This window comes from Somniosus microcephalus, chromosome 5 (assembly GCF_052327205.1).
Source record: "Somniosus microcephalus isolate GS21.2 chromosome 5, FLI_Smic_1.0, whole genome shotgun sequence".
Taxonomy (NCBI): domain Eukaryota; kingdom Metazoa; phylum Chordata; class Chondrichthyes; order Squaliformes; family Somniosidae; genus Somniosus; species Somniosus microcephalus.
This window is the reverse complement of record NC_140991.1, coordinates 79,597,211-79,609,325: the sequence shown is the minus strand read 5'-3', so window position 1 is coordinate 79,609,325 and position 12,115 is coordinate 79,597,211. Positions and strand designations below refer to the sequence as shown.

General features: G+C 48.0%; 1 protein-coding gene across 1 annotated transcript in view; it reads right to left on the bottom strand.

The window, feature by feature from the left end:
* The window catches only part of cubn (cubilin (intrinsic factor-cobalamin receptor)), a 447,009-nt gene that overhangs the window by 124,876 nt on the left and 310,018 nt on the right, over positions 1-12,115 (bottom strand). Inside the window, exons 43-45 of the mRNA XM_085987872.1 lie at positions 5,933-6,082; positions 4,110-4,231; positions 2,376-2,601 (exon numbers count right to left, since the gene is read on the bottom strand). Coding sequence (XP_085843998.1) covers positions 2,376-2,601; positions 4,110-4,231; positions 5,933-6,082 — 498 coding nt within the window. The remainder of the gene's footprint in view (positions 1-2,375; positions 2,602-4,109; positions 4,232-5,932; positions 6,083-12,115) is intronic.

The following is a 12,115-nucleotide window of genomic DNA, read 5'->3' as shown; positions in this document are numbered from 1 at the left end:
AAAATGGGAGCAGTAGTTATGATCTGAAATTGTTGAATTCAATGTTAAGGTTGGAAGGCTGTAAAGTGCCTAACTGAAAGGTGAGGTGCCGTTCCTTGAGCTTGCGTTGAGCTTCATTAGAACTGGCCTCAATGGGTTTTTTCCCCATAGCTATCGCTCATTAGCTGAAGGGAGATACAGCAGTACGAGTGTGCGCCATGTGCACAATTTCCCAGCATACATCAGTAGGAATCTCACAGTGCTAGTGGAAGGATATACATAGAATTACATAGAATATACAGCACATAAAACAGGCCATCGGGCCAACCAGTCCATGTCGGCGTTCATGCTCCACTCGAGACTCCGCCCATCCTTCCTCATCTAACTCTTCAGGAGATATGTTTCCTCATAGCGTAAAAGGATATTTGGGTTTCTTTCAGGTTTTTATTAGTTGAGAGGGCGCAAGTCAAAAACAGCTAGCCAGATAGAGACACAGAATGGGCTTTACAACCAATGAATGTTAACAAAAAATGTGTTTATTTTTCTTAGTGTCTTTCCTCATGCTGCAAACTGATATCTGCACTTTTCTACTAAAAGAGAACTAAAGAAACAGGTTTAAAAAATAGGTTCACACTTTTGACAGGCTCAATGTGAAAACACTGCCGAGATTTCAAATTGCAACCTCCTAGTAAGAGGCAAGCAGGTGTGTAACACTGCCCAAGTACGAACTTGGTCAAATTGGAATAACTTGTTTAGCATTACACTTTTTTTTGTAAGCAACTTTAATTATGGTTCAAAGAAAATGTCCTGATAAACTGATTAAACTAATAAGAAATCCAGGTAGCTAATATGGTCAACATAGTACTTTTTTACTTTGAAAACCTAGGTGAAAAGCCAATGCCCATAGTACAGGACACCACCAAGGTTGAAACGAGTAAGAGAGCAGTATGAACTTCAATAATGGCAATGGGTGGTCTGCTTTGTGAGTGTTTGAGTTGAAATTGAAGTTCAAATTCCAAAAACACGAAGTCTGTCTTCAATTTCTGTAACTAAAGCTAATCGTTCAACACAGAAACAAAAAGACTTGTAGCTGGAGAGGGCAATATCGATTCAGAAGATTGGTAGACAATATCAAAGATATGCACAGGAGAATATGTATCTTGTGTATGAATTACTCATTTAGAGATTATGACAATTAGGATTCCATTTTTGCCAACACTAACGAGATTATTACTGCTGCAGATGTTGCACGTTTTGCTGTTGACTAGAAAAATAAAATGTTCTAAAAATATATTGAGTTTTATCTCCCTAAAACATCTGCCAGAATGGAAAATAACAGGAAAGGAAGCTGTCCTCGGTTTATTGGTAACAGTTGCCTCTATCCACATTAATCCCTACAGGGCAAGGGATAAAACTGTCATTAAAAATTTATTGACTTACACAAAAGTTAAAGAACAGTACCAACTCAGTGGAATCAATGTTTGTGCAGCTTTATTTTATAATAATCAAGATTGAAAAAAATACCTTGCAAAAAATTACATGATGGATAAATGAAGGCAGCAACAAAGCAATCATGACACAGGCAAGTTCCATTGGCTCTAAGTTGAATGCAAATAGGTTTACATTGAATAGGTTAGTTAAAGTCAAACCTCTTTTTCAAATACAAGAGTTAATTGAGGATGTAGAGCACTTGTAGTGTAATTTTCCAACAGTAAGACATTTCCAAGAGTAAATCTGCTAGATGTCATGAATTGTCTTAAAAGTGCTTTGAGCCTTTCCTAAAGGATGTTAATAGCACAAGTGTTAACTATCGGAGAATAGTGTACTGCTGAATACTGGATGACACTGTCTGGTAAATAATCTTCTAATGACCAACTGTTTAAAAAGTGGGCTTGTGGCCGAATGATTACTAGACTATGATGTCATTTTGCTGGGAATAAAGCTGAGCTGGGAACTTGTCCAGATGCTGCAAATGTGCACAATGTGCTGAAACAGTGCCGGAGATCTACTCCCCTCAGTGTCAATGTACTGAGAATGGATTGTTCCTCATTCACTGGGACTTTCTACTTGTATATTTTACTCTCAAAAATCAGTTGGGCAGTTGTAAAGGCCTTTTGTTGTCTATTTTATTAACAACAAATGAGGGAGAAGAACGCAGCCTCATTAAGCTGGACATGTAATTTTACAGTCAAATTAAAAGAAAAGCAAAATGGTGGATGACTTAAATGGACTGCTAATGACAACTGCACCACAGGTTGTATCAGTGGCCAACTGCTCACTGATTGTAAACTAAATAAAGCACACAGAACTGAATGGGGCTGACAAGGATTTAGAAAACATTTTATAGTAAAGTTTAGAAATGATAACTACTTTTATCAAAAACTTTTTTCTCTTACCTGCTGAATCAGAAATCCACGTGGCATAGAAACCGCCACGCTGCACACTGCGGTTAGAGCTAAAGGTGATGAACAATTTGCTTGAATCAGATTTAATCGTCTCAGCTGAGGTGGTTCCACAGTATTTGCCAATGATTGGGGAGCTGAAGGACCCACCATTCATGATTGTAACAGAGTCCCGGCCACAAGTCAAATGAGGCTCTAAGTCGAAGTAAATGAAGTTCAGCTGCGAGTGGAAAAACACAGGTAATGCAAACAGTATAGAGTACTCATGAATCTTCCATGACATTGCTTATGGTTAGTCGGAGGAGATGGTAGTGAAGACTTTGCTGTGTCCTGTGCTGGAGGTCTCCAGGCCTGCATCTGGAGTTCCTCTGGCCCATTGGAATGGTTAGGGGAAGGAAACATGTGGATAGCCGCCTCCTCACATATGCAGCATACCTTAGGTGACCACTTAAAGAAGAAAATCTACCAGGTTATATCTTTTAGTTGTGTTTGTTGTTGAGGGAAATTACAGCATCACCTCTAGAGCAGCTAAGAATAATAGGCTTTCGAAATTGTAATATTGGCCCAGATATTCTGATCGCAGGCCTCCCGCGGGCGGAGGACTGCGATCTGGAAAAATCTGCGCCCTTACCTGAGGACTCCCGGGAGGCACACAATTCCAGTGCTGGGCCTCTCCAAACTGTCGGTGTGCAGGGCCCACGTATCCCAGAGGCGCAGGTAGTTCGCAGCGTCCCTGGGATCACATGGGCTATGGGGAGCCAATCACAGAAGGGAATCTCCCTTCATATACTTGACAGGAAGACCTGTCAAATATATGAATGGAGATCACCCCCAAAACATAGTAAAACTTTAAATAATTTTTTTTTTTAAATCACATTTTTAAAATTACTTGAAAGTACAATAAATTAACTATTTTAAACAAAACTTTAAATTTTTGAAAAAAATAGTTAAAGTTTTTTACAGGGCTAAAAATAAGCTTACTTTTTTTTTAAAAGTATTTTTAAATGATAAAACTGGAAATTAAAAAAAAAACTTTTTTCAACTCTTATCCTGGGAAAAACAGGCCTTATGCCTGCTTTTACCAGGCGCAAGAATTGTAAGGGTTTTCTGCGGGCGGAGGGTCTCCTAAAAGTGGAACTATCTGTCCCCAGACGCCCTTCTCCAGGGCAGCCAGAGCATCTGTCAAGAGCTTTCTTGACAGGTCAGAAATGCCGGTTTCCAGCGCATGCGCAGTGTATGCCTGAAACCGGCATTTCCGATGTCCTTACGGGTGAGTGCACAGCGCGTACCCACCCGTAGGGATCGGAATATCTGGGCCAATGATTTTTAGAGGTTACAGTACACTTCTGGAGGAGGTTGGAATAACAAGCATTACTGTTACAGTGCAGTATTCCCAATTGATTTAAATGTACTAAGGGCATGACACAGCTACATGTGACACAAATATATAGATTACAGATGGTTCTGAAATATTGAAGCAGATTATATGCTAGTTTGAGTTATATAATCCAATTGAATAGAAGTGTGATTTATATGCAGCCTTTTCACGAGTTTCATTTTCATGGAGCATCATCACCTCTGAAAGTTTGCCTGACCTACCTGTGGAGAATTGTCTGCAAAAACATGATGCATTAATATTTTTCATATACAAACTACTGATATTTTTCTGGTCAACTGTATGAAGAATAATATCTTAATATTTGATGCATTTTCAAAAAATAAACTCACAGTTATTGTGTGTCCTTCTGGGGCCTCCAGCATCCACGCGCAGTGGGTCAAAGGATTATATTGTGATGGGTAGTTGGGGCTTGAAATGAATCCACTTTCTCCAGTCTGAATGCCACCACATTCTAAAAAAAGGACAGAAACATAATTAAAAACAATAGACATCACAGGGGCACCACCTTGATGACAATGTTTTAGGTTGTTAGGACATGCAATGCTATATTGCTTTATCATGCATGGCTATTGAAGTCAAGTCATTTAAGAGGGAAACTAGATAAATACTTAAAGAAGAAAATACTAAAGGATATGGTGAAAGAGCAGGAAAACGGGATTACAGAGAGCTAGCACTGAACAGGTATGATGGGCCAAATGGCCTCCTACTGTACTGAAATTTCTAGGATTCTATAAATCTTTTGTAAGTCACGTTGAAAGACATCATCAGGTTAGTCGTACACAATGTTATTGTGCCGAAAATGACATATGACTCTCCCCAAACGAAAAGATATTTTAATCACCTTTCCGTGGAGACACTTCCACAGAGAGCAATTGAAACATGTGAAATGGTTGTGAGGATAAAATATCAACTTCCTCACTGCACAGTAATCCATTATCTATTTTATCAACCCTGTATGAATGTTTCTGCAGCTTGAAGAGAACAGCCTGTAATTCTGTTAAGTTATTTCGCAAATTAAGCAGAGCAAACACAGCTGGAATCCAACAAAATTAGCTCAACTGTTTTGCTAAGAAACATTGATGCTTAGCTCAGGATATCGAAAGTCCTGCTAAGAAATGCTAACTTTGGTCCCCCCATATCATCAATTCAAACAAAACCTTTACAAAACAAGCACACTTACAAACAATATATATTTTACATACAGAAGTAATTTGAAAACATCTAAATTCTGCTGGTAGCTCCAGATAAACTTTAGCAGTGGGATGGCTGTATTTAGTGCTCTCAGTAATAAAAAAAAACCTGACTAAAAAGGTTATGTTTGTATGACAATTTAAATATTATGCAATGGAAAGGAATGAGACAATTTATATATTGGAATTCTATACTTTAGTCAAGAATACATTTATCAGGAAGTTGTTTCTATATGGGAATTCTGTGCTCACAGTGGACATGGTGGAGGTGGGGTACGAAGATCAAAGGGGGTCAAAAATCGGTGCTACTATGTTGCAGCCCCAAATCTGACCCATGATCCCTTCAAACGCCGTTCCTCACTGGGAGTATTGGATCGGTGAATTTACCTTTTACACAACTGGAATAATCCTAGAATGCACCACAGTGGTAGTATTTAGTTCATTGTACATACACTGGTTCTTTTTAATACAGAACTCTATACACAATTTATCTTATCTCTGTCACAAACAATACTGTCTGATTTCTAAGCTACACATAACATAGCAATTACAATTTCTGACAGCATATACTGGACAAAAAACCCATTTATTGAAAATTAATGAAAATGCCCTCTTAAATAAACTTGGCTTTATGCAGTAATGGAAAATTTATTAAAGGATTTATACTTGAAAATTAAGTTGTGCAGCATCATTGTCCTTACGTATCAAACTTGTCAACTGTTATTTTAACAGAGATGTCAATCATTTATTTTAAATGACTTATACCTCATTAAGAAAGTGGAGAAAAGTGCAGGCATGCAGACAGGCAGACAGATTTGCCTTTATATAGTGCTTTTCACGACCACCGGACATCCCAAAGTGTTTTACAGCCAATGAAGTGTAATTTTCAGTCTTTAATTTTCTTTTTTCCAAGGTATGAAAATGCCATTAATGGGCAGCTAGTCTAAAGTAAAAATACTGACCTGTAAAGCTGTATTTGGCAAAGAAACCAATATCTTCCACTAATGAATTAGACAGGAAGTGAACCCAGATTTGGGGGAAGGGTATCACCAGTGGAATAGTAGGAGCAGACTGTCCACACAGCCTGGCAATTAGATCACCATTAGAATCTCCTGAGGGATGAAAGAGAAAGAAAAAATGAGCTTCTGTCAAAATTCCCCCACCTCCTTACATTTTATACACACAGATAAAATATATATATATAATTTAAGAATACTTTACATAAATCTATGGTGATGTTGAAATCTGCGTAACTGTTTTACTTTATATACTAATATATCTGTTGTATTGTAAATTAGGCCTGGGGACAATTTTCTAATGTACTCTGACGTTTAATGAAATTACATAATTGTGTAATGCTTTACAGAATAATAGCTCCTCATGCACATACACCAATTTATTTTTTATAAGATTCCTATTACAGAAAATAAATTATATAAATGTATATATAACTAGCTGAAGTGCCCGGCGGTGCCGAGGGATTTTTGAGGGCATGTTGTTGTTGGAAGCGAGAGAGAGAGAGAGCGACTGGGGGGGAAGAGAGAGAGCGACTGGGGGGGAAAGAGAGAGAGCGACTGGGGGGGAAAGAGAGAGAGCGACTGGGGGGGAAGGGATTTTTGAGGGCATGTTGTTGTTGGAAGCGAGAGAGAGAGAGAGCGACTGGGGGGGAAGAGAGAGAGCGACTGGGGGGGAAAGAGAGAGAGCGACTGGGGGGGAAGAGAGAGAGCGACTGGGGGGGAAGAGAGAGAGCGACTGGGGGGGAAGAGAGAGAGCGACTGGGGGGGAAGAGAGAGAGCGACTGGGGGGGGAAGAGAGAGAGCGACGGGGGGGAAGAGAGAGAGCGACTGGGGGGGAAGAGAGAGAGCGACTGGAGGGGAAGAGAGAGAGCGACTGGGGGGGAAGAGAGAGAGCGACTGGGGGGAAGAGAGAGAGCGACTGGGGGGGGGAAGAGAGAGAGCGACTGGGGGGGAAGAGAGAGAGCGACTGGGGGGGAAGAGAGAGAGCGACTGGGGGGGAAGAGAGAGAGCGACTGGGGGGGAAGAGAGAGAGCGACTGGGGGGGGAAGAGAGAGAGCGACTGGGGGGGAAGTGAGAGAGCGACTGGGGGGGAGAGAGAGAGCGACTGGGGGGAAGAGAGAGAGCGACTGGGGGGGAAGAGAGAGAGCGACTGGGGGGGAAGAGAGAGAGCGACTGGGGGGGAAGAGAGAGAGCGACTGGGGGGGAAGAGAGAGAGCGACTGGGGGGGAAGAGAGAGAGCGACTGGGGGGGAAGAGAGAGAGCGACTGGGGGGGAAGAGAGAGAGCGACTGGGGGGAAGAGAGAGAGCGACTGGGGGGGAAGAGAGAGAGCGACTGGGGGGAAGAGAGAGAGCGACTGGGGGGGAAGAGAGAGAGCGACTGGGGGGAAGAGAGAGAGCGACTGGGGGGGAAGAGAGAGAGCAACTGGGGCGGAAGAGAGAGAGCGACTGGGGGGAAGAGAGAGAGCGACTGGGGGGGAAGAGAGAGAGCGACTGGGGGGAAGAGAGAGCGACTGGGGGGGAAGAGGAGAGAGCGACTGGGGGGAAGAGAGAGAGCGACTGGGGGGGAAGAGAGAGAGCGACTGGGTGGAAGAGAGAGAGCGACTGGGGGGGGAAGAGAGAGAGCGACTGGGGGGAAGAGAGAGAGCGACTGGGGGGGAAGAGAGAGAGCGACTGGGGGGAAGAGAGAGAGCGACTGGGGGGGGAAGAGAGAGAGCGACTGGGGGGGGAAGAGAGAGAGCGACTGGGGGGGAAAAGAGAGAGCGACTGGGGGGGAAGAGAGAGAGGGACTGGGGGGGAAGAGAGAGAGCGACTGGGGGGGAAGAGAGAGAGCGACTGGGGGGGAAGAGAGAGAGCGACTGGGGGGGAAGAGAGAGAAGCGACTGGGGGGAAAAGAGAGAGCGACTGGGGGGGAAGAGAGAGAGCGACTGGGGGGAAGAGAGAGAGCGACTGGGGGGGAAGAGAGAGAGCGACTGGGGGGAAGAGAGAGAGCGACTGGGGGGAAGAGAGAGAGCGACTGGGGGGGGGAAGAGAAGAGAGCGACTGGGGGGGAGAGAGAGAGCGACTGGAGGGGAAAAGAGAGAGCGACTGGGGGGAAGAGAGAGAGGGACTGGGGGGAAGAGAGAGAGCGACTGGGGGGAAGAGAGAGAGCGACTGGGGGGGAAGAGAGAGAGCGACTGGGGGGGAAGAGAGAGAGCAACTGGGGGGGAAGAGAGAGAGCGACTGGGGGGGAAGAGAGAGAGCGACTGGGGGGAAGAGAGAGAGTGACTGGGGGGAAGAGATGAGAGCGACTGGGGGGAAGAGAGAGAGCTCGACTAGGGGGGGAAGAGCGAGAGCGACGGGGGGAGAGGAGCGACTGGGGGGGGAAGAGAGAGCGACTGCGGCGTAGAGAGAGAGCACTGGGGGGGAAGAGAGAGAGCGACTGGGGGGGGGAAGAGAGAGAGCGCCTGGGGGGGAAGAGAGAGAGCGACTGGGGGGAAGAGAGAGAGCGCCTGGGGGGGAAGAGAGAGAGCGACTGGGGGGGAAGAGAGAGAGCGACTGGGGGGGGAAGAGAGAGAGCGACTGGGGGGAAGAGAGAGAGCGACTGGGGGGGGAAGAGAGAGAGCGACTGGGGGGGAAGAGAGAGAGCGACTGGGGGGGAAGAGAGAGAGCGACTGGGGGGAAGAGAGAGAGCGACGGGGGGGGAGAGAGGGACTGGGGGGAAGAGAGAGAGCGACTGGGGGGAAGAGTAGAGCGACTGGGGGGGAAGAGAGAGAGAGCGACTGGGGGGGAAGAGAGAGAGCGACTGGGGGGAAGAGAGAGAGCGACTGGGGGGGAAGAGAGAGAGCGACTGGGGGGAAGAGAGAGAGCGACTGGGGGGGAAGAGAGAGAGCGACTGGGGGGAAGAGAGAGAGCGACTGGGGGGGAAGAGAGAGAGCGACTGGGGGGGAAGAGAGAGCGACTGGGGGGAAGAGAGAGAGCGACTGGGGGGAAGAGGAGAGAGCTCGACTAGGGGGGGAAGAGCGAGAACGACGGGGGGAGAGAGCGACTGGGGGGGAAGAGAGAGCGACTGCGGGGAAGAGAGAGAGCAACTGGGGGGGGAAGAGAGAGAGCAACTGGGGGGTGAAGAGAGAGAGCGACTGGGGGGGGGGAAGAGAAGAGAGCGCCTGGGGGGGAAGAGAGAGAGCGCCTGGGGGGGAAGAGAGAGAAGCGACGGGGGGAAGGTGGCCCGATGGTCCCCTGCGAAGGAAGGAAGAAGGTAAGCTCTCCCTCCCTGTCCCATCCCCTCACTCTTTCCCTCCCTCACCCTCTCTCTCCCTCCCCCCGTCTCTCTCCCTGCTTTACTCTCCCTCCCTCCCCCTCTCCTCACGCTCTCCCTCCCTCACCCTCTCTCTCTCCCTCCCCCTGTCTCTCCCTGCTTTACTCTCTCTCCCTCCCTCCCTTGTCCTCTCCCTCCCTCCCCCTCTCCCCTCCCCCCACCCTCTCTCTCTCCCCTCCCCCCACCCTCTCTCTCCCCTCCCCCACCCTCTCTCTCTCCCCTCCCCCACCCTCTCTCTCTCCCCTCCCCACCTCTCTCTCTCCCCTCCCCACCCTCTCTCTCTCCCCTCCCCACCCTCTCTCTCCCCTCCCACCCTCTCTCGCTCCCCTCCCCCCACCCTCTCTCACTCCCCCCACCCTCTCTCTCTCCCCTCCCCCACCCTCTCTCTCCCCCCCACCCGCTCTCTCTCCCCTCCTCCCACCCTCTCTCCCCCTCCCCCCACCCTCTCTCCCCTCCCCCACCCTCTCTCCCCCTCCCCCACCCTCTCTCTCTCCCCTCCCCCACCCTCTCTCTCCCCCACCCTCTCTCTCTTCCCTCTCCCTCCTTGCCCCTCTCCTCTCTCCCTCCCTGCCCCTCTCCCTCCTCCCTATTTCTCTGTCTCTCTGACATCTGTTCCCCTCTGCCGCTCTCAGTTTTTCTGCAGTTTTTTGTCTGCGAGCTCGCGGCCGCTCAGGCTCTGTATGGAAATCATCTTGGCGCCGGTGCCCCGATTTGCTTCTCCAGGCCCCGCCGTCTACCCGCTCTCCGGGGCAAGGTAAGAGCCGGGCTCCGGCCCCACACCCACACCGCCAGGGATCAGCACCCGCGGAACCCGCCCGCCGCCCAACGTGAACAACAAAGAGCCTCCTCACCTGTCCACGGAGTTGAAGTCTCTGAAAGCAGCCACGGTGCCCCGGGCCTCTTCCCCCGCGCATTCAGGAGGCGCGGGGAAGAGAGAGACTGGGGGGGGAGAGTGAGACGCCGCCGGGCACCTGCTCCGCGGAGCTCCGTGCCGCCACCGCCGCACCAGCCTTTACTAAGATGGCGGCGGTAGTGACGCTCGGCTGAGGCCCGCCCCTCCAGCCTTCACAAAGATGGCGGCGATCGGGGGCCGCTTGTTGACTGGGGCCGGGAGGTGCCTAGCTCGGGCGTGGGTGCGGAGGAGAGGCCGAGGCTTCGAGGCCTACAAAAACGGTGAAAGTAGGAAAATTATAGAGGTTAGAGAAAAGATGTACAAATTAATTAACTTTTTTAAAAAACAATGTGTGTTTTAAAAGCAACTTTTTTTTTGCTGGAAATGTATATTTGAAAAGAAAGACGCAGAAAGCGGGAAAAAGAATGGAAGCAAGATGGCGGCTACTCACCTCGGTTCAGAACGATAAGGCCCGCCCACACACGCACCGATTGGTCGACCGTTAGGTCACCGAAGCGTAGGATTGGTCAATCATCCCGTCACTCGACTCTAGGAGGGCCCGCCCGCACGCGCCAGGGACCGCCCCCGCCACGCAGCGATTGGTCGACCATCGGGTCGCTCGACCGTACGATTGGTCGACCTAAATGTCACTCTATTGCTAATGAGCGGATAATGAGATGTTAACGAGCGGAATTTTGAACGTTTTTTGGATACCGCGGGTGCAATTTTTGTCTCGCCGAAACGTAACTACGCTTATGACCGTTCCGGAATCGTAAGCTTTCTTTTGATGTAACGCACGTGTAGGTACGCTCTATAACTTTAGACTGTATAGCCGGACAGACAGAAGGACAGACAGACAGATAGACAGACAGACAGACAGATCTATCCTTTTATATATATAGATTATGGAGAAACTGCAGATGGTCCTGGTGTGCTTACCAATCTGGTCTCTGTTGGGTGAAATTATACATCAACGCAGGAGCATGTGAACACTTTAAAATATTCCTATGAAATTCCTTTGTCCACTATCTTAACAAGGATATCACCCTGTTTATTTAAATGATTTAATGCTTTTGTTAAAACAGTAGGTGGGTGGCGGAGCGGGCCCAGGGGCCGTGTAGCCTGGTCCTGCTCCTACTTCTTGTGTTCTAATTCTGTGTTAGATTTCAGGAGATGGTTCTATTCACAGGGATTAGGGGAGACCTCAGGAACAGGCTGCCAGCTAGGAGTCCTTCAAGAGTAAATTGAGCCTGTTCCTGGCTGGGGTGGAGATCACCTCTTACAGAAGGTAAGTACTGCAGGAAATACAGGGACAGAGTGATCTCCTGGACGAGTTTCGATCGCCTAGATGGGTCGGAGAGGAATTTCCCAGTTTTTTTCTCCCAAATTGGCCATTGGGTTTTTTATCTGGTTTTTCGCCTCTCCCGGGAGATCACATGGGTTCGGATGGGAAGGAGAGTGAAAGTAGATTTGAGGTTAGGATCAGATCAGCCATGATCTTATTGAATGGCGGAGCAGGCTTGAGGGGCCGATTGGCCTACTCCTGCTCCTATTTCTTATGTTCTTATGTTCTTATGTAGATGGGGAATTTCATATGAATGTGCACAGTGTAACTTCAACTCATCTCCATGTGTAGCAATATAGCATAAATGTTGGTCAGTGTTCTTTTCACTCAAGTTAAAATTAGATTAAAGGGGAAGCAAAGTCTATGGGGGTTAAATTGGATAAGATGCCAACACGGGCACGGGGTTCACAATGAGTGATTAACCTGTGCCCATTGACTGCGGTGCAGGCAGCATGTCAAATTCATGCTGCCTGCTGTTTTAAATGATGGCTGCATGCAGCCAGCACTCCCTGTGCTGTTCATTGGCTGCAAACATCAGCAGGGGACCCAATATCACACGTGCTAATGCTACTTAAAACCAGCCTGCACCTCTCTCTC